Source organism: Nannospalax galili, unplaced genomic scaffold (genome assembly GCF_000622305.1).
Source record: "Nannospalax galili isolate Female #2095 unplaced genomic scaffold, S.galili_v1.0 scaffold691, whole genome shotgun sequence".
NCBI lineage: Eukaryota > Metazoa > Chordata > Mammalia > Rodentia > Spalacidae > Nannospalax > Nannospalax galili.
Window position 1 is genome coordinate 418,378 of NW_008330362.1, and position 23,137 is coordinate 441,514.

The 23,137-nt window shown below is 40.3% G+C and overlaps 1 protein-coding gene across 6 annotated transcripts in view; it reads left to right on the top strand.

Moving 5' to 3' along the window:
- Positions 1 to 23,137, top strand: part of Schip1 (schwannomin interacting protein 1) — a 179,499-nt gene that overhangs the window by 130,271 nt on the left and 26,091 nt on the right. For all 6 annotated transcript variants that reach the window (XM_017801727.2, XM_008847252.3, XM_017801732.2 and 3 more), the window contains one exon: positions 13,396 to 13,514. In XM_017801727.2, the coding sequence (XP_017657216.1) occupies positions 13,396 to 13,514 (119 nt within the window). The remainder of the gene's footprint in view (positions 1 to 13,395; positions 13,515 to 23,137) is intronic.

The window sequence follows — 23,137 nt, forward strand, 5'->3', positions numbered from 1 at the left end:
CAGTGCCAGAGAAACGAGCCAGGCAGGCCAGGCGGGGCGGTGTCTCTGAGGCAGAAGGGGGCAAGGACACTACAGCCAAGCCCAGGCAGTTCGATAGCTCTCCATGTCAGCATGAGTGGTAACCAGGGGACTGGGCAGTTGGCACTTCAGCCTGTCAGGATTCATGGGAGGTCATTTCTTAAGTGAAATTCTAAAGAGTTAAAGGATGAATTTGGACAGTGATGGAATGGATGACATCATCAGTCAAGAATCCCCACTGGATATGGAGGGGAATTATAAAAAGGTAAGGGGGAGCGCTTTTGTTTATAAACAATTGGACCATTTTTCTAAATGGGAGAAAGGCTGCCCTTGAGAAGTGTCCAAATTCCACACTCAGTGGTCAACACTACGATAGAGTTAGAAAAACTAAATGCACAGCATTAACCACTTTAAACTTGCAGAGTTCTCCCTGCTTTTCCCTGCGTATATTCCACATATCAGTAACCAGAACATATATGTTATTGTTCTAAAGTTGGTAGGAATTCTAGTACCTACTTCACTGCTAAACAGGCATTTTATGCAAAGGAATGTATATTTAAATCATTGACATATATTGACAGTTGAGTGGAAATAATTACTGGAAGCGATAGCCTATCTTTCTAAGTTTATTGTTCGTAACAGTGAGAAATACAGTTTTACAAAGAAGTTCAGGGTTTTAAAAAAAATCAATACAACGTCTGTTAACTCTGTACTGGCCTTTTCTTTTGAAAGTGAGTAAATATATTTTTGGAATGTTTTATATAGTGATTGTCTAGTAATAACAGGGGCCCAACTAAAAATAGCTTTAGTTATATGGGTGAGGTCATGTAATCAAACTACAAGTATATGCTTGTCTGTCCACAGAAGCCTCAGCACACACTGCCCCTCTCACTGTTTGTCAAAAGTCAACTGTAGTTCATAACAGAATAACAAGAACAGAACTCTTCCACCATAGACCTGGAAATTAAGATTTGTTTTCCGAACATAGCCTGATAGAACAATGAAACCCACTGATTTTTTTTTTAATTGATCAAATATGTCTTTAGTTTTTCCTTCCCAGAATGTGATATAGAAAGAAGGTTCTGTACCATGTTCATTTCCTAAGTATAGTAATGGAAACTATGTCAGCTCATATGCTAGTTCATAATAATTTATATTCTTTTTCCAATGGTAAAAATTGAACATGTACAAGGTTTCCTTGACCTGCCACTGACCCTGTATGTTTTTCATCCCTCATAAAGGGAATAAGTACTCATTGTGATAAGTTTGTAGAATCCTGAAACCTCAGCTGTTCACCCTCCTCCCACTTTGTGGAAGCAGGTGTGCAGAAGACACTTGGGACACTCTGCCATCAGTCAGATCACTCTCCAACTCTGCAGAGTAAGGGTACAGTTCTCTTATGTCCTGTTCCAGTGCCAAAGAACCAGTCACAATTTTCTTTGTCAACTCATTTTTTTTTTTTCAGGTAGAAAAATCCAGGTCAGTTCACACTAAGGAAATAGTGAAAGGCATACCATTGCTAATTCATCAACAATAAAATCATGACCACTGTGGAGTTATCCTACTTAGAAACAGGAGAAGAACCAAATGCCTGGAATAAGTAAGCTCTAATGTACCAGCAATCTGAGACTCAGCTGGCTAAAAGTACAGATACGTAAAACTCTAGGAGGTTTAAGACATCAACAGCAAATCAGAGTTGCATTAGAAGGCAAGAGGCAGGAGAAGGCCACATGTGATTTCTGAGCAATAGTGCCTGACAGGGCAGTACGAAACAAGAAACAAACGAAAACTAGATGAAGCGTCTAGATGTGTGGGGTGGTCATAGGTTTATGGAGTACTCAGGACCCTAAACCTAGTTCTCTGGCCACACCTATCTTCTAGCTACCCTCCTTAACAAGTGCTTTCAAGTTTGTGTAGACTGTGGTTTATACTCATGGTTACTGTGAAGGCTTCATAATGCTTAGAAAAAAAATTGTAATTTCATTAAGAGCATCTAGTGAAATAGGCTTTTTTCAAAATATAAAGATTAGAAAAAGTTACTTAGTATAAAAATCACTTTACCTAATTGGAATCTTCCTTTTCAAACTTTTTTTTCCCCCTTTAGTGTTTTTGTTCTTTGGTTGACTAACCAGAAAATTAAATTAGATGTCATAAAATAGTACTCCACAGGTATTTTTAACCCTGCATCCATCAGTAAAATGTACTGGAGCCTCTAATATACATTTATTTTCTTCCAAAATTACATTCATTTACTATTGTAAATACAAATGCATAAAACATTTACACAGATATTTGAAAGAACAAAATGCTGTAAAGAAATAAAATGAAGTAATTCTTTAATTTCCTGTGTATTTTCACTCCTGTTTGAAGTCAGTTGTGAAAAACAGTTGGAAAATTGGTAATTCCCTGAGTGGGTTAGATTAATAAATACACATGTGTGTAGGGATTGTTTTACAGGGCTGTTTTAAAGTCAGACAAACAGCCTTCAGGGGGAAAGGTCACTTTCCGATGACTAAAATTAGATTCCACTGAGGCAGAGGAAGGAAAAGATTATGCATCCGTTCCTTTCCCTTCGGGAAAGCCCTTCTTGTAAGGAAGACGTTTCATTAAGAACCTCTGGTTTATTCAATAATGACAGTAAAACCGTACTCAACAGAAAACAGATCGTAGTGTTTGGGGGGAAAAAGTGGAGCTTAGCTGCATGTGCGGATGTGCTCAGCCCATGACTTCCTGCTCTGCCGTGGCCACTTCTAATTCCCTGGTCAGGACCCACACAGCTTATCTGGATCAGGACCAGGTGACCCTGGTGATGGATGAGGTCATTGTCCTCATCCATCCCACCATTTGCCAGCACCCTTGTTCCTAGCTTATGTGCTAGGCCAGGACCACAGAAGGGAGGCTGAGCCTTCCAGTCCAGCTGAGGAAGCACAGAAATATACATGATACGAACAGGTGATCTCTAGAAGACTCCCCAGGGTCAATATAGACCTGCAAAATTAGTACCCAAGGCTGTGGTAGAGGATGTCTAAATAAACATTAACAGAGAGAGAAGGAAATCAAGAGCATCTGTATAGCATAGGCGTAAATCTTGCTCCAACTCTGACCCAGAGGAAGTTGGATTTGCCTTCTGCTCCAAGGCCACTGTGCTCAGACCAAGCACTGTGCTCAGACCAAGGGAGCCAGTGAAGTCGCAGGACCCGGCAAGCCCAGCTTTGTCTCATAGAGGTACTGTCTCTGGTGTCTTGCATCCAATTACAGTGAAAGATTAGGGAGGACCCCGTGGAGGAAAAAAAAAAAAAGAGAGAAAAGCCTGGAAGGAGCAATATTTAAAGTGAAGTCACAGCTGCGCCTCATGTTTTTTTAAAAGGTGAATGGCAATGACTGCCTGAGATAAACTCCAATAAACAGGAACACGGAATGCCAGCTGCCATTCCAGACAAGCGCTCTGCCCTCCCCACACAATTACTGAGGAAAAGCAGCCGTCGACCTCCATTAACCCTCACATCTTCCTGTCTCAGAGGCATGAATATGCTTAAAGAACGATGCTGTTACCCAGGCCTGGGGCCTGCCTGTACCTCTGCCACCTGGGGAAAATCTCCCCCGCTTTTGGGGCCAGGATCTCCTCTTCAGAGGGAAGAAGTGCAAGTGGCCTGATCTGCCTTAGATGCTCTAAATACAAACGCTGCTCATGGCTCAGGGTTTTTTGCATTGTGCCTATATTGCTACATCTCTGTCAGCCAGTGTGCTCAGGGAATAGGTTTTTTTCTAGAATTCTCAGTGAACAACCAAGCACATGAGATTTATTCTTGTTTCCCACACCTATATTTATCCCTCTTCTTGTGGTCAGCTTCTTTGACCTCTCCCCTACTTTATCTACTTCCTCCTCTCTTGGGAGTTTCTTTAGGCCTCCAGCTCTTACCTTTTTGGGGTACATGGGTTTTTTAAAATATTTTATTTATTATTTTTATTTTATGTTTATGAGTGTATTGCTTGCATGTAGGTAGGTGCACCGGTGTCATGCAATCCTGTGGAGGTCAGAAAAGGACATTGGATCCCCTGGAACTGGAGTTACGAACGGTTGTTAGCCACCACGTGGGTGCTAGGAATCAAACCCGGATCCTCTGCAAGAGCAGTCAGTATTCCTAACCACTGAACCATCTGTCCAGCCTCACATGTTATTTTCTAGATTTCATTTATTTTTATGTTATGTGTATGAGTGTTTTACTTGCCTGTATTTAAGTGCACCCATGTATGCAATGCCCGAGGCCAGGAAAGGGCATCAGAGCCCCTGGAACTGGAGTTACAGAAGCTTGTTAGTCACCATGTGGGTGCTAGGAACCAAACCCAGGTCCTCTCCAAGAGCAGCCAGTACTCCTAATCACTGAGCCATCTCCCCAGCCCCACATTATTTTTTTAAACTGAAATATAATTCACATACATCAAATCCATCATTTAAAAACACCTTTTGATGATTTTTAGTAGACTTACAAGTTTGTACAAACTGCCATCTAATTAGAGAACAATTCATCCTCCCCACAAAGAAACCCTGGGCCCATTAGCAGCCATTCTGTACCCTCCCTCCTGTTAGCCTCTGACACCGCCAGTTGACTATCTTTAAGGATCTGCCTGTTCCACGTTTTTCTGGTACTTTTTCTTTCCATCTCCTTTACTCTTCTCACCACTTACCCATTCTTCTTTAATAGTAACATCTGTTACCATTTAATAAACTATCAGCTACCATTTTTCTCTGTGCACCCAAGTACCAAGCACTTTCTATAGAATATTCCTTCAAACAACCTAAGAAATTATTTCTAAGAATTATTTCTTCTTCCAGAAAAAACAGAACCAGAGGCCTAAGTCGTTTCCATAATCTGCCCTCGTATTAGTCTCCACTCTGCGCCTGCTGCCCAGCGCCTACACTACCTTCTTTTTCAATCATATCTATCTCTTGATCCCCCAGATCCTCAGTTCATCCTGACATGCGTTAAGGACACCAGTTTCCTGGTAGTTGGCTGAGGCTGTTTTATAACCAGTGTTTTGGACTGTTGTGTTCCTGATGGTGATGCTGAATGACTGTGATAGGCTTACAGGCTTCTGAAATGGCACCTGTTCAAACTAGAGTTGCCAGATAACACTGTCCTGTGCGCAAGTCATCTGTGCAGAAAATCACTTGAGAACTAGAAACAAGCAGTTTGTGGTTTGGGATATGCTGCTCATAGGTTGGAAAACTTTTGTGTCCAACTGTTTCTCTTTAGGATTTTTTTTGGTGGGGGGGGTCTTTTTGAGACCGTCTCCCTGTAGCCCAGGCTGTCCTGGATTCACTATGGAGATCACGCTGGCCTCGAACTCACAGAAATCCCCCTGCCTCTGCCTCCCGAGTGCTGGGATTAAAGGCGTGTGCCACCACGCCTGGCTAGGATTATATTTTAACACTTCTACAGCAATCGTGTTTGACAACTGCACCTTGGATTCCTTTCCCTTCAGCAAAGTTCAACCCTACTGAACTTCAACTTCATGCTAGGTGTTTGGTTCACTCTTTAACAATCAGCATGTTCCATCATTAGGACACTGCCCACCACTCTGTTCCTCAGCATGAGGGGGCAGGTGGTTAACAGCACTGTTCAAGACCATCCTCACAGTCACACTAATGTGAACTCCTCATCCTATAGACTGGCACTTGATGTCAGCCATTCTAGGGTAAAACAGGAACCCCAGAGTTCTTCCTCCTTGGTATCTCTCTCGGGCTCTCTGAAATTTCAGTGGCAGTTTGGGAACCTGTCTGGTAGCTCATCATGACCTTTGTGAAATATTTTCTATATGCCTGAGATAGAAAATGCTGGAAACACTGAGTGAAAAAAAGAAAGTGTCCAGGCTTAATATCCATTCATCACTACAATAGAAAGACACTACAGTTTAACTACTATTTCCACTAATAATGAAAAAGCCCTTTCCAGGAAATAAAATAATATGCAAGAATTTGAAATAACCTATATATATTTCTTACCTAATTTCTTTTTGTCGTGGAATGCCATTTTCATATTTTGATCTTGTGACAAATCTGTGGTTTATCTCAACAAGAAAATAATTAGGAAGTATCATCAGTATATTTGAGTTTCCTTTTTGCTTTTCTCTTTGAAAGAAAGTCAACAAAATTTGCCTGTGAACAACTACATCTTGTACTTGTGCTTCCTAATGTTTAAAAGCTTCAGACTCTCCCACACGGGAGTACTGCCTGTAACGATTACAGTACAGCTGTCTTCCAAGCAGAGGAGAGAAACCAGTGACCACCATTTCCTGAAGGAAGAGCACTTTCCCACAGGGAGCTCCTGTATCCCAGTTGGGTTCCCTGGTGGATGCTGTTAATGGTGGTGAACCAGATATCCTAGGTGATAGATTGCACTGAGGCAAGGGGCTCATTAATTGCTTCAAAACAGGCATCCTGCAAGGCCTTGGCAGGGCCAGACTACTACAGATTAGATGCCTCTGGCTCCAGAGGCAGGACATGCCACATGGAGCAGATGTGTGCATGGCGGAAGGAGAACTGTCTCTGTGGTTAAACCAACAACATTTGAAAACTTGTTAGAAGTACACAGTCTCAGCTCCAGTCCAGACCTGAAACAGAAGCACAGCCTGTGCTTTTATAAGCCCTTTAGGTAACTGCCATACATTCAAGTGAGGGAACTACTGATTTAAAGAAATGTCTGACAGACAGAGAGCCTATATGTATGTGTATTCACATGCATAATCTCCATTTGGAAGACTGATATCCCAGCAGCCCCTGGCATCTAGAACCCTGATGTCTTTTCTGAGCACTGGGGACCTGTGTATCCATTTGGCTCCTGAAATGTTAGAGACCACAGTCTTTGAGAACCTTTTCCTCCATAGACGCGGTTTTCCTTTTTTAGCCTTGTAGAAAGTACTTATTTCTTGGTATGTATGGTGCGTTGATTGTTTCCAGGGCTCCCCACAGATAGCAAAATCTGGAGAGGTTCAGAGTGTGCATAGACTCTCATATACTTTAATAATATTTGGTACAATATAAATACCAAATAGTTGTATATAGTTGTATTGTTTAGGGAATAGTGACAAGGAAAAACATCTGAACATGGTATGTTCAGTATAGGCAGGTCCCCCTCCCACAAGTATTTTCTATCCACCATTGGTTGAATCTCATATATGGAACCTGCAGCTAGGGTCACCTACTGTATATACTCTATTGCTTCAGCAGGCCATTCCTTAGGTTTGTATCAGCAGTGTAGAAGATGGAGAAGGGACAGTCAAGGCCTGTGAGGCTTTTCAACCTCAGTGAGGATTTCCTGTAAACCCTCTGACCTATGGCAGCTCCTGGGGCTTATTAGAAATGAGGTCTCAAGCTCTGCCTATGAATCATCATCTGCATCCTGACATGTGCTCAGGTGATTTACAAACGCCTGAGTCTGAGAAGCATTGAACTGGGCAACAACTTAGTGTAGAAAAGGATGCTAGTGCGCTGTAAGGCTGCAGACTTGAGTGAATTGTGAACCAAGGCAGTATTGTAGAACAAATATTAATGTATCTAATAGTTAAAAAAAAAAAATCTAGTTCCCCTGGCAAGCAGGTTAAGTAGGAAACAAAAGCAGTTGGGAGGCAGGAATCAATCCATTTTCTCCACTCCCCTTTCCTACAACTGAATCCTGTCCAACCCTGTTCCTAACGACATCTGCTTCTTAAAGATTTGGTTTTTATTTTCATGTGCTTGCATGTGTGTCTGTGTGTGTGGTATGCGCACATGAGTACAGTTGCCTACGTAGGCCAAAAGAGGACGTCAGATTCCCTAGAACTGGAGTTACAAGTGGTTGTGACTCACCTGATGTGGGTGCTGGGAACCAAGCACAGGTCCTCTGCAAGAAGAATAAGTGCTCTTGACCACTGAGCCATCTCTCTAGCCCCAATGACATCTACTTTTACTCCACAGCACATCGACTCAATCCCCTGGTTCTTTAGGATAAGATTCTTTAGATGCACTCATCCTTAGGAAAGTTTAAGTTCCTCATAGTCTGACAGGCCTTTCTGGCTGGGTGAGGTTATACCATTCTTATGTGAGTTAGAAGGAGGCAGTTCTTGATATTGTCCTGAATACAGTGGCTTTAGGTTTAGGATATTATTTCCCTGAGAGTGTTCCTTATAACTCACAGATGTCTCCATACAAACACCATGTGTCAATTAAATACATTTGGGAAATGTAAGAAATACCCTGTCCTCCGCTTGTAAATTATCATGTTGAAGAACAAATGGCCCCTGTTTCAGAGACTCCACGATGCTGCCAGCAAAGTATCCTTTGCCAGAGGCAGGGAGGAAGAACCTAGGAGGGGATCGTATGCAGGAGTGACATAGTTGTATTAATGTAAGGGAAGGGTGGTACTATGTCCTGAAAACAGCGCGAAAGGACATGGAGATTACTGGATTTCAAGTAGACAGAGTCTACCCAACCAGCATTCTGTTTGTTTCCATTCTAGAATGCTCCTTTCTGCACACTTGGAAAACTGCAGAATAGCTATTGCACCTTGGGAAAGGCGTAGTGGTGCATTTGGAGTCTAAACGTGTCCTGTGAGACCATCGGTGGCTTACATGACATCCTCAAAGCCATTTTGCACCTTAACTGCTCAGGCACAGCTGGTAGCAGTAAGGGATTCAGTGACAAATGAGGACAAAATTGCTGGGTGCCGAGTAAGGGTTAATTTCTAAACACAGTTTTACTGCCGTCTTGATTTTGAACAGCTTCTCTGTCTCATGGGTGACAAGCCACTTTGTCAGTTACCCTTTGGCTTTTTGCTAGCAATATCAATTTTAGACGTTTTAATTTTGTTTTATGAGGGTATTTCCCAAGGCTTTTTAATTAGTGGACATGGCCCCCCTGACCATCGTGCATCCAGACAGTGTCATTTTGAGACCTTCCTCACCCTGGAGTATCTCTGTGCTTTGAGGATTGGAAGTTATAATTGCCCTTCAGGTATAATTCCTCACTGAACGAACACACACACACACACACACACACACGCACACCTCTGAAAGAATATTAGCCTCTGATGCCTGAATTTGAAGAGAAGAATCTATATGTTACTAGTAACTGGAAATCATAGTTACTTGAAATACTTGGAATCACATTTATTCCTAAAAGAAGGTTGAACTGTGGTAAGAGGGAGAATGACTCTGCTGGGAAGATACTTTATATATTTCTATTTGCAATTAGTTTGTGGCATATATGCTTTGTGGGGAAGTGTTTTCTACTTCTGAGAACACATCACATCTGGTCTCAGGAAGGAGATCCATAACTCTAGTCTTACATGTCTTTAACACGGTGCCCACTGCTGCTACCAGCCTGCCTACCAATTCTCTTCAGTGTGGAAGGAAAGAAAGATCTGGAGCCAGAAAACATGTACTTGAACATCTTCTCCCTAGCAGTAGGGTAACTTTTTGTTGATCTCATATTTCTCATCTCCAAAAAAGAAGTTATTGACTGGGTGTGGTGGTACACGCCTTTAATTCCAGCACTTGGAAGGCAGAAGCAGGTAGATCTCTGTAAGTTTGATGCCAGCCTGGTCTACAAAGTGAGTTCTAGGCCAGCTGGGGCTACATAATGAGACTCTGTCTCAAAAAAAAAAAAAAACAAAACAAAAACAAGCAGAAATTAAAACACACACACACACACAAAAACAGAAGTTATTCAAGGATTAGCTATGATGTAATCATTTACAACAGGCTGCTTTACCACCAGCCAGCTGTGAGAACTTATATAAATTCTCTCAGCTAATCCTCCAACATCAGTTGAGTTCCTTTTCCAGTCTGGACTGAGAAGAGTCCCCCATACACAAAAGCCATCAGCAGTGCCACAGAGGAAGCAAGCTATTGGCTTAACCACAAAACACAGTTAAAAGTCAAGTGGACAAATACCCTTAATACAGAAAATTTGAAACTCAGATCTTTGTAGGAAAATAAGCAAAGCTAGGAATAAGTAATTCAGAGGAAAGAATATATAATAACCAAAAAACACTCAAATATTTATTCTCAAAGAAATATTTAAATCAAAGAAATTGAAATAGAGTTTATGGCTGCCTATCAAATGAAAAACAAAAACAGCAAGCGTTCCGTGTGAGTTAGAAAGCAGTGGAAACCTGCTTTACATTGCTGGTGGGCATGTGAACTGAAACAGCTTTTCTCTAGAGCAATGTAACAAGATGTGTCAAGAGCCCCCACAAATGTTCACACACAGCTAATCTGATGATTCCACTTCCAGGAACGTATCTCTGGAAAATCAGCAGACATTTGGGCAGGGATTTATGAAAAGATGTTATTTTTAATTTGACACAACCCAAATGGCTAACTGTAGAGAGAAACTCCATAGGGTGGGATGACAGGCAATCATTTTAAAGTGTGTTTTGAGGGGCCGGAGAAATGGCTTAGCGGTTAAGAGCACTGGCTGCTCTTGCAGAGGACCTGGCTTCAATTCCCATCACCCATGTGGTAGCTAAGAACTCCAGTTCCATGGGCTCCAAAGCCCTCTTCTGTCTTCCCTAGGCAATGCACAACATGGTGCACTTATATACATGCAGGCAGTGCACTCATACCCATAAAGTAAAAATAATAATTAAAATATTTTTAAAGAACATGGAGTATAGAAACTTCTCGAAGTATGCACAAAATAACTTTTTTTAAAAACTAGGAAGACATATATGACAGAATGCATGAAATCCGGTAAGGGGGGTTATGGTGGGTGTAGATGGGGGAGGGGCTATAAAGATGATTAAGATGTTTTGTATGAAATGCACAAAAATTCAATAAAAATATATATAAAACGAATACAACATTAAAAAATGTGTCATATTAAAAAAAACTAGAAAGAAATGTACTAAATGTTAGCAACGGTCTCTCTGTAAGTGGTGGAATTAGAGTTGACATGTATATTCTCTATACTTTTCTTGTTTTGTTCAGTGGAATCTGGAAAGGGAGACAGAGGAGGAGAGATTTTTAGCATGCTCTCCCCTAAATATTCCCACATATCTATAGCACTGTGTAGGCCAGGAAAAACAGATAGGGTATCAAGACAGCCACAGCAGGATTGCTGTGGTCTTTCATCAAAGCCTGTTTCAGATCCAGGCCAGTGTTGGACAACAAATTGTTGACCATTAATCATTAACACTCAAGTTATCGCCTGGTGTGCTGGATAGCTTTAATGTCAACTTGACACACCTGGGTTGAGGGAGCCTCAATTGGGGAATTGCCTTCATTGGACTGGCCTGTCTGTTCCTGCCCTGAGTTCCTACCTTGGGCTCCTTGATGAACTGTGCCCTGGGAGATATAAGACAAATAAACTCTTTCCTCCCCAAGTTGGTAGTGGTCAGGGTGTTTTGTCACAGCAATGGAGAAACAAACTAGGACACCTGGTTTTCTCTTTAGCTATTCAGTTCTACTTTGTGGCTTTCTGACCGTTGAGGACTTGGGAATTGAGGCTCAGGTTCACTTACTGTTGAGCTGAATTTGTGCTAAATACAGATATCAAAGGGTGTATTTCTGGTTGGACTGGACCATCACAAGTGCCATGCATGTTTGGGAGGATAGCTGGCTTTGATGGAGAGTCGGGCAATGCAGTTGTGGGTGGTCATTCCTCCTTCCCATTACAACCTCATGATCACTTTCTCAGAGCACAGTACTATGGTAGGCCAGTAAACAACTTGAAATCAGCATCATCTGTATTTTTTTTTTTAATAAAAGCCGGCTTTTACTTTGTGGCTGTAACACACACACACACACACACACACACACACACACAACTGTGCTACTACACAGTCCCTATGATTTAATGCCAAAATGGAAGACTGTCCACATATCATTACAAAGGATGAAAGTTAAGAGAATGCTTATGGTATCCAAAGATTAAAAAGAAGAGAAGAGAGAAGAGGTAAGCTCCTTTAAACTACAAGTTTTCAAACTTTCTAAAACTAAGTATATGGATCTAACACCCAGGACTATATATTTTTCAAAACCCTGGGGCACTCTAGCATTGCCTGTTGAAGCCAGTGCTTGGGAACCACTGAACTAGCTATACCATGCTGTCATATTTTATTATATCATCCAATATGATATCACTGGTCCCCAGTGGCTTCTGAGCTCTTAAAATGAGGCCAGATTGACTGAAGAACTGAATTTTAATTTTAATTAATTAATTATTAGATTAAAATGTAGATGGCCACATATGACTTACAAGTACAGTATGAGTCAGAGCAGCCCTAACCCGCTGCATCCTGGTGATGAAGTAAGTCATCTGTCAGCTGGTCCTTCCAACAGGCTGGACATTTTATATTTTTGACCCTGGGGTACACAAATATGGCTCCAGAACCTTCTGCTGGGAGCATGCTGACACCACCAATTCTATAATCCCCAGTGGTGGTGGTGGTGGGAGAAGGGGGTGCTTATAATTATTCAGTGATATTCTTAACAACCTGTTCAAAATGGCTTGTAACCTTTTCATCCACAAAACAGAAACCGAAAAATCTTCTCAACCCAGGATTTCTCACTGTTTTTTTGTTTGTTTGTTTGTTTCTGCTGGGAGCATGCTGACACCACCAATTCTATAATCCCCAGTGGTGGTGGTGGTGGGAGAAGGGGGTGCTTATAATTATTCAGTGATATTCTTAACAACCTGTTCAAAATGGCTTGTAACCTTTTCATCCACAAAACAGAAACCGAAAAATCTTCTCAACCCAGGATTTCTCACTGTTTTTTTGTTTGTTTGTTTGTTTTCTCTCCTATTCTAAAGCTACTGACGGGGGCAAACTTTGACAGAAGCAGTAACTCAGCAAGACTGTAAGCCCAATGCAGGCAGGTGTAGTGTCTGCCTTGTCCTATGCTCTGTACCAGGCCAAGCTGTGGTATCAGCAGAATCACAGAGGCCAGTGTATGTGACTGAATGAGCCAGTGTTCTTGCCACTGAGGGTGTATGCTGAAGAGACATGCAAGGGTGAGAAGATCTGGGGAAAAGCCATATTTGGGCCCAAAGTGATTGAATTTAGGAGAAAGTGTTGACCCTCCATGATTTTACCCAAACATATCTAGCGGGTGAGAAGTACAATTGTGTCAAATCTCATTCGGTCCAGTGAAGGTTGGTTCATACCACCACCATAATTATGTACATTAAAGATCAAAAGGGTTCCAAAGAACTGAAAGTGGAGCCAGAGAGGCCGGCTTAATTTCAGCTTTTAATAATCCGAAGGTCCCTGGGCTACAGCCCATTTGTTTATTTTTCATCTAATGTTTCTTTCTAAGAAACTTAGCAAGCTAGATGGCCTATGGTTGTGATGTATCTGCCCACTGACTGGCAATTTAATTTTCTTGAAATTTTAGGCACAGAAAAATGAGAGAGAGTCTATCAGACAGAAGTTGGCACTTGGAAGCTTCTTTGATGATGGCCCAGGAATCTATACCAGCTGTAGCAAAAGTGGGAAGCCAAGCCTTTCCTCACGGTAAGTGTGCTTTGGAGTTGATTTTCTGATATATACCTAGTGGTGCCTGTGTGTCTAATAAAAGACAACAGTATATCCTTGAGTAGTCATCTTTCAGAGTTTTGGACAGACCCGTCCCCGTTGTGTATTGACTTATTTTCACTGTTGTGGCCTGTTGCCCAGCTACTCAGGATCAGATTTTATATTTCATTTTTCCTTAGGCAGAATACTTATTTTTGCACACTGATGGTGAATAAGGCCACATGCCTCTGATGTTTTATTTTTTTAAATATCTTATTATTTTTATTTTGTGTGTATGAGTATATTGCCTGTATGGGTATAAGTGCACCCCATGTTGTACAATACCTGAGGAGGTCAGAAGAGGGTGTCAGATTCCCCTGAAACTGGAGTTACATATGGCTGTTAGCTGCCAGTCAGTGCTGGGACTCAAACCCCAGTCCTCTGTGAGAGCAGTCAGTGCTCTTAACCGCTGAGCCATCTCTCCAGTCCCCTGACTAATGTTTTATACGTGTGGCAGACCACCATATTTCCCATGAAGTGGTCCCAGAGCACCCAGAATCACCCCTTAATACATTTGATTACAGTGAATGCCAGTACCTGAGAAATATAATCCCACTTTGATCATTTAATGTTTATTACTGTTCTTAACCGGTTCACCAGGTGGCTTATCTTTTTTTAAATGTTTTATTATTTTTATTTTATGTGTATGAGTGTATTGCCTGCATCTATGTAAGTGTACCCAAGTCATGCAATGCCTGTGGAGGTCAGAAGAGGGCATTGGATGCCCTGGAACTGGAGTTATGAATGGTTAGCTGCCATGTGGGTACTGGGACCCAAACCCAAGTCCTCTGCAAGAGCAGCCAGTGCTCTTAACAGCTGAGCCATTTCTCCAGCCCCCCAGGTGGTTTATCTTTGTCTTTATTTCAGGATATCATTACTCATTTATTATCATTTCTTTCAATTATTGTAATTAGTATAGCTTTTCATTCCAAATAAATATGTTAAGGTTATAATTTTGCTAGAAAAGCAGGAAAAACATCTCAATCTTCAGTGTACTTATGAGTCACGTGGGTAGTCTGTTACGATGAAGATTCTGATTCAGTGTGTCTTTGCTGGACTGGAGAGTCCACGTGGAAGACTCTCCTCTCACAGCCAGTGGTCATGCTGCCCTTCATTGGGCCACTTTGATTAACGAGAGTATAGACAGTTACACATACAGGTGTTCCAAGTAATGAAAGTATGTGGAACATTGTTTTCATGAAAATAGTAACTGCAGCCCCGTCAGCATTCCTTGATCCCCTCTACCCCACCTTTATGTCTACTTCTTCCATCCTTTGAACTAAAAGTAAATATATCCTCTGTAAATACTACATTCATTAACTGTTAAATCCAGTGCTGGAAGCAAATGATAATGTCTGTGCATTAATTCAACCAGCAAATACACTTTATCTCTGCTTCCTTTGAGGTCCAGAATTAGGCAGCCTACTATCTACCTAATCCTGTTCTGTCTGATTTTAATAAGCCTTGTCTGGTCCTTAGAGATTCCTATAAATCAGCAGAAGTCAGAGAGTAGACACAGATCTACATAGGTGCCTTTTTCAAGGCAGTGTAGGCGAGTTGGTGCGGCATGATGAGAGCTATAGTTTGGTCTGACAGTGTTAAGGTGTCTCTTCCCCAGCTGGGTGCCAACCTCATCTCACAGTATTCCCTTCAGGAGCTAGGTTAGTCTGCCTGTGGGCCTTCTTCTCCCAGAGAGCTGTGACAGCAATGGCCAAGGGATCTGGAGACCTGCAAAGTTCTTGTTATGTGCTTTGCATTACGAGACTAACAAGTCATTTCATTTTACTCATTTGTTTTGATTCTTTGAGAATTTCATACAGTATATTTTGATCCTATTCAACCACCCCCATCTCCTCTCAGATGTCTCAGATCTGCCCACACTTCCCTACTCCCTACCCCACTTTGAGTCCTCTATATATATATTATTTTTTTTTGGTCTTTTTGAGACAGGGTCTCCCTGTAGCCTCAGCTCTCCTGGAACTCACTATATAGACCAGACTGGCCTCGAACTCACAAAGATCCACCTGCCTCTGCCTCCCAAGTGCTGGGATTAAAGGCGTGTGCCACCACACCGGCATCTCTATTTTTTAAGTGAATCAAGTCCAATTTTATGTTCCCCAAATACTCTTGGGTGATTACTGCTCATTTTCCTGATTGCGATGTGAAGAGATTGTACCATTGTGCATGGCCTTACAGATCTTTACTTTTACTTTCTGGTATACCTGCAAAGTACAACATGCCTTATCTAGAAGCCCCATCTGTCTGCTCTGCAATGTCTGTCCATCTGGTACAAATGGGAAGGCTTTGTTTTTAAAATTAAATATTTATTCATAATAGACGTACTTAATGAATTTGTGACAGGATATATATTTTAATATAGCATATTTATATATTAATCAAACATAATATATTTATGTATCCATGAAGGTGGCAGTAACTACATTCAGCCTTTCTTGACCCTCCCCCATTGACTGTCCCCTGATGTATTATGATATATATTCCTGCACATTTCCACATCTTGTTTGACTCTGCAGAAGCAGTAACTCCTTAGATGCTGCTTCCAGCATTTACCTACATACTTCTAAATAAAATGCTTATGTTCTATGTTCTTGGGTTTTATTTTAAATAACTATCTATTGGGTGTCTACTATAAAAAATAGGGATTTATCTTTATCACATCTTGACTGCAAATGTACCTCCACATTCTCCCCTCCACTCTCCCTTCATTTCATCCCAATGAGGTTCAAATAACTATCTAAGGTTTGCATTATAGTATTAGTATATAGTATTTAGTATTTAGTATATAGTATTTAGTATTCGTATATAGTATTTCTCCTGAATTGTGTAGCTTGTTATAATTATTTGAGAAAAGTTCTTGTTCATCTTAAAATTAGAACTGAGTCTTTTGTTCCCTTTGCCATACATGGTTGAATGTCACATTTACTCCACTAAGTGACTATATTAGTTTATTTAGCCTGATGATGATGGGCATTGGGCTGTTTTGAAATGTTCACTGTTATCAGAATTGTTGTTTATAAACATTCTTGTACACATCTCCAGTACATGTAGAAGAGTTTCTCTTTGGGGTATACATGGGAGTAGTCTTACAAGGAAAATACATGAATGTTCACACTGACAAGATAATGCCAATTATTTTCCAACATGGTAGCACTTGATACCACCTTTTAAAATCTGTTAACTGGGGGGTGGAGCGATGGCTCAGCAGTTAAGGCTGCTCTTTCAGAGGACCTGGGTTCAGTTCCCAGCACCCACATGATGGCTAACAACCATCCATAACTCCAGTTCCAGGGGATCCAACACCCTCTTCTGACCTTTGCAGGCATTGCACAGCAAAGGTGTACTTACACACCTCTGCTGAGGCAATACACTCATACACACAAAATAAAAATAATAAATAAAACATTTTAAAAATTGTTAACTAGGTATATGGTGTTATATAATTGTGATATATAATAGTTTTCTTTTTTTTTTGAAATGCTTGTTGATGTCTAGTTCCAAATTTCTGCATTTAAAAAAAATGTGTGTGCTTTTCCTTATCAAGTTTATTTCATCATAATACTAATCTGTAATACTAATCTTTAATACACATTGCAAATATCTTTCCCCAGTTTGTAACTTGTTCTTACTTTTTAATGTGTTTTATGACCTTAAGTCTTGGTTTTAATACAGTTTCTTCAGACTTTTCTGATCAGTGTTATCTATAGTCTTGTATGAGAAATCTTCTGCAGCTTGCCTGTGGTCCTAGCTCTTGGGAGGTATAGGCAGAAGATCAGGAGCTCAAGGCCAACCCTGGCTATGTAAGAGCCTGCCTCATAAAGCAAAAAAACAAAGAAAGAAATCTTCCTCTATCCCAAGATCCACCAGATATTTACTAATCCTACAAGAGTTGAAGATACTGGTTTCTTAGAAGTCTGTAATCAGTCAGGAGTTGATTTCTTTATATGATATGGAAGAGAAGTCTAATTTCTTATTTTTCCTTTCAGTAACCGGTTTATTCTGCTTACTGAACAACCCCTCCTTCCCTCACTGATCTGACAGACATCCTCTGCTTGTCCACACCCTGTACTGCTACATTTCTGGGAACGCATCTGTTTCATTTGTTGCTGTTCCTACCTTTGCTCCCAAACTAGAATCTTTATTCCGGGTAGGCAAGCCTCTCTTAATTTTTTAATCAGAAAAAAAAGAAAATTAATATTTTTAATAAAATAATTTTTTAATTCTTCCATATAAATTTTAAATCATCTAATCAAGTTCAGCAAAATACTTCCTTGGATTTTTTTTTTAGATTCTCATTGAATCTATAGGTCACTTTATGAAGAATAAACATTTCTGCAGTATTCAATCTTCCTACCCATGAACCTGGTCTCTCTTTCCATTTATTAATATCTTTTTGATAATAAGGATTTATATTCCATTTAGAGATATTACACATCTTTTGTTTTATTTATTTTAGATGCTTGCTGTTCTGATACCTTAAATTCTCTTTAGTCAAGCTTTCTCATCACTTACTGCTGGTGAAGGGGAATGCAGCCAGCCTCTCATGCTAGTTTCTACCCTATCCTGTATGGTGACCTTGTACCCACTTTATTATTACTAATATTACTTCTGTTATTTCTTACAAAGTTATTTGTAGGTTACCAATAATTCTTTGGGGCTTTTTAAACAATAATATCTTCTACAAGAAAACACTGTGATTTCTCTCTTTCCAGTTCTGTACTTAGTCTTTCTGTGTCTGTTATGCAGTATGCAGGTATTCTAATAGCGAGGGTTAGAAATAGTGGTAGTTAATATCCGTAGATCGTGTCCCATGTTAATGGTGTCCTTCTAGTGTTTCCCCACTTAGAGTGATGACAACTTTATATCTTATTATCTTTCCTCGGATTGTTATATTTGTATTCATGATTAACAAAGGTCTTTTGTATTCTTTTCTTGTAATAGTTTGTCTGATTTTAAGATTATGCTGCCTTAAATATGTGCCAGAACTTCTGCCATGTTTTCTGTTGTCCAAAAATGCATAATATCGTAATGATCTATTTCTGTAATGTTGGTAGAACTCACCTATATTGCAGCTGGTGGCTACGTGTTTATTTCAACAACTGCTTTCATTTCTTATAAGATATTTTATTGTACATGCTTTTTATTTTTATTTTTTTGAGTCAGTTCTAATGGGTTGTGTTTCCTAGGAATGTCTCCATTTTGTTTACACTTCCAGAATTGTAGGTATTATTTTCTTATTTCACTGAAAGTTTTCATTTTAGTTCAGTACTTGAAGATAGTTTTTACTGACCTTTATTGTTCATAATTTTTTTCTTGAGTTTTTTATTTTGCTTTTCATCTAATAATAACTAAGTGTAAGATAGTGAAAGTTATTTTTTTTAAACTGTGTGTTGGGTTTTTTTGAGACATATCATCTCCTCAGAGAGACCTTCCGTGACCACCTTACTAAGAATAGATACCCATGAACCCATGGTTTTCTTTCGCTTTCTCTTACCCTGATTATCCTTTTACCTTGGCTTGTTTTTCTTTCTAGCCCTCATTACCTGCCATAATATTATATATGCTTAACTCTGTCTTTCTCTAGCACTAAAATGAAACTTACAGGAAAGCAAGTTTTGGTTTTCTTTGTTACCATGACAAAAGTAATCTAATGCAGAATCAATAAATATTTGTTGGAGAAATGAGTGAAGATTTTCACTATGAAATGGTCAAACTGGACCACAACTTCTTCATTGAAATACAACTAATTGAAAGTTTCTGCTGGTCTTTTCTCTTGGGCTGTGAGTCACAGTAGAAAGAACCTTCCAGCCTCATCATGAGGGTTTACAAGCAAGCCTGGCAGTGTTTTATGGCTCCAGGAAGGAGAAGCTTGGATGTTTAGGATGTGGAATTTCACTTAATGAGGCACCTCATTCCTACCCCATCTGTGCCTACTTGTCCAGATCAGAGCTCTTCTGATTTGACAATAAACTTCCTGATTCTCCCAGGCCACACTAAGCAGGGCAGATAGCCAGTCTAGATGACCCTTTCAAGCATTCAGTCTTTGTGCTCAATCCCGTCCTGCTCTCCTGCCTCCAGCCCAAGCATTTCCATCATATCTTCAGTACAAATTTATGTACTCTCCCCACCAGCCATCTTTGTAGGCGGCTAGAGACTGGCATACTTAAGTCACCTATCCCCAATACTATTTCATTTTATCTTACAAATAGGATTTCAGAAGCACGACTGGATATCAGTGTTCCATATGGTTAAGTCTCATGAAGATTTTCAATATTCTCATAGTAGAAATAGCTTCTCAAATAAAATCCCATGCAGAAATCCCATACAAAAAAACCCAAACTGGTTCTCCTCCAATTCAGAGGTCCTGAAGGATAGGGATTGGGATGCCTGGTATACCACTGCCCAGAAAATGCCTCCTCCATCTCTCCGCCTTTGGTGCCTTTCTCCGTCCCCTCCCTCGAATTCCCAGAGCCACCCAAAAGTTCCAGCAGAGCACAGTTGGCAAAGTACTGATTCATCTACCCTCTCTGGAGACACAGCGATCTAAACACATATGCGGTTCACAGTAGCACAGAGCAAGCTACACTTGTTGACTTGCCATAGGAAAGATTATTTATATCCTGTTCAGATGTTTTCATCCACATTAAGGGATGAGCTCATCCTCCAAGAACACGGTGACTTTTTCATTTCTCCTCAGGATGATGGTTAATAATGTTTCTAAGAAATATCACTTTGTAAATTGAAAATCTGCTAAGATTGACCATCATCACCTTGTGAGTAATAATGTAGGAAAAAAACTTTAGAAAAGTTCAGTTGCTGTTATATTAACCCTATCCTATTACCTGTAGTCTCTGTGGCTACTAGGATTTTTTTCTTAATAATCTTAAAATTGATTTTGTTCTTTGACAATTTCATACGTGTATTTAATGTATTCTGGTTTCTCACCTCTGCCCCTCACTTTTTCTTATCTCCTTATCCCTATCACCGCCCCCACCCCCCCAATCCCCACCAGTCATTCCCACAAATTTCCACTGGGCTGGAAATATTTTGCCTTTTATAGAAATATTTGAGGGATGTCAGTTCAACAATATGGGACTCCAAAATGTATGAGAGCACATGCATTGAGTTAGTTAAATAATCAGAACTAGCAAACTTTTCATGAATTTATCACCCTGAAATGGAACTTGGTCCTCAACATGAAATGGACCTCGGGGCTTAAGATTAAATGGAGAGCCTGGTGCGGTCACAACAGGCCTAGCAGTGGGAAGACCGAGGCAGAAGGACTGTACTGAGTTTGAGGGCAGCCTGCATGGTATAGCAACTACCAGGTAAGCTGGGGCTACAGAGGAAAACCCTGTCTCAGATTTAAAAAAGAGAATTTGCCAAGCAATGGATTCTGAAGTGTTGAGCTTGGTTTTTAAGGCAGGGCCCACTAAAGTGAGTGGGATCTTTAGAACCCCAATATGATGTTGTTTATGCATTTTAAAGGATGTGAATTTACCTGTGAAAAATTACTGTCATGCTCAGTATATAAGAGGTTGTGAAGAGTTGGGTAAAAGTCTGCAAAGACTGGTGTGTAAGCTGTGCCTTCTTCAGGTTTCCAACTGTCTGCTGGGTTTCTATCTCTCCTAGAGCACTTTTTTAAAAAGTGACACACTGTTAAATGTAAGCTAGGCTTACAATAATCCCATAAAGACATTACATTTCGTACCTAATACTGTAGCCAGAGTGTGTGATATTGCCTCATAATGCAGCTAATTATATTGGACTTGTACAGAATGAAGTGTGCTATATAGAAGTGTCATTTGTTCCTTCAAAATTTGCTAATCCAGACATAATCAACCTCTCAAGCTGAGACTGTATATAATCTTTGTCAACTCTTTTCTTTTTCAAAGACATCTTAAATGCTTAAAGGAAATAAGAAAAACAGATTACCTATTTTTCAAAATGAGATTTCTAAGAAGTACTACGTTTAGCTATGTTCTCAAAAAATGTTTTTTGCAAATAGGCTCTTGCTATGTAGCCCAGGCTAGCCTCCAACTTGCAGTCCTCCTGCCTCAGCTTCCAGAGTGCTGAATTATAGTCACATGGCAGCACTCCCAGCTTTTCTTCTATATTTTCTCTTATTTATTATTTTTATTTTATGTTTAGGAGTGTTATGCCTACATGTGTGTAAGTGCACCCATGTTGTGCAGTGCTTGCAGAGGACAGAAGAGGGTGTCAGATCCCCTGCAACTGAAGTTAACGGTGATTGTTAGCCACTGTGTGGGTGTTGGGAATCAAACCTGGGTCTTCTACAAGAACAGCTAGTGCTTTTAACCACTGAACCTTCCCTCCAGCCCCACCCCACCCCAGCTTTTCTTTTATTGCTGTGTAATACTTTCCTCCAAGTTTTTTTCATTGGCCAAATAGATTGTCAGTCATTATTCTGCTTCCACATTTGGAGCTTACATAGCTCATTGGCATTAAGGGAAGAACTGGCCTCACTGCCATGGAAACACAGACAGAGTAGTCAGTACTGGTTGACATCTAGGAAATCTTCAAATTTTCACAGTCCAGCCCAATGTTTTCTGCCTCTCTCTTCTCCTTTCCTCACAGTAGCCACAAGATAAGTCTGAGTTTCACCTCTCCCCTTTATTTACTTACATAAGTGTGAATGCAACCTACTTGTCTTCCCCATGATGGATCCAGTGGGATGGTGTAACCTAGGACAGGCTATACCCCTCCAGCCAGCACTGTATAATACAAACCAGAAATTCCCTGGAGTATTTTTGAGCAGCTGGTTTGAATAATGATTACTGTTTACTTATCTCAACCATCCAACATCCCCGAATCAAAACTCATTTCTTTCTTGGCCTTATACATTTATTAGTGAATGGCTAAAGCAAGGCCAGTAATAAACACCTTCTGCTTCCTCTGTCTTTGGGTGGGAGGCTGGGACATAGCCCAGGGAGTTATCAGCTGGGCCCAGAACATTGAACCTGCAGGCTTTAAAGAAATGACGGTATAGGGGCTTTGAATATGGGAACCGAGAGTGGGGTGTGTGTGTGTGTGTGTGTGTGTGTGTGTGTGTGTGTGTGTTATAATATGCTATAGAATCACAGTTTGAACCAGTGTCACTTTGCTAGGAAAGTGAATCATTCTCTTGGCTTTAACAGTAATAATGTTTTGCATAATTTCCTGGAAGTGGAATGACTGTATCTGTCCAGCAGGAGAGAAGAAGGGGTTGACCTGTTTCATTGCAATGAGATTCGCTCTTGAATCAAACATCTTCCTTGAAATAATAAATGAGTACTAAAGCAATTTGACTTGTAATGCGCAGCATGTCTTTAAAACTCCACGTTAATCTCATGCATGTGTACTATTACACATAAGTAGTTCCAATATCATAACAAATCATATCAATGAATCCTCTTTTAATTCTTTTTGTAATGTCTTTAGTATTCTACAGAAAGCTTTTTTTTTTTTTTTAAATGCCTGGTTTCAAGGAACACCTCTAGTATTTTAAAATATTGCACAGTTTAAAAACTGCGGAAGGATTGTAG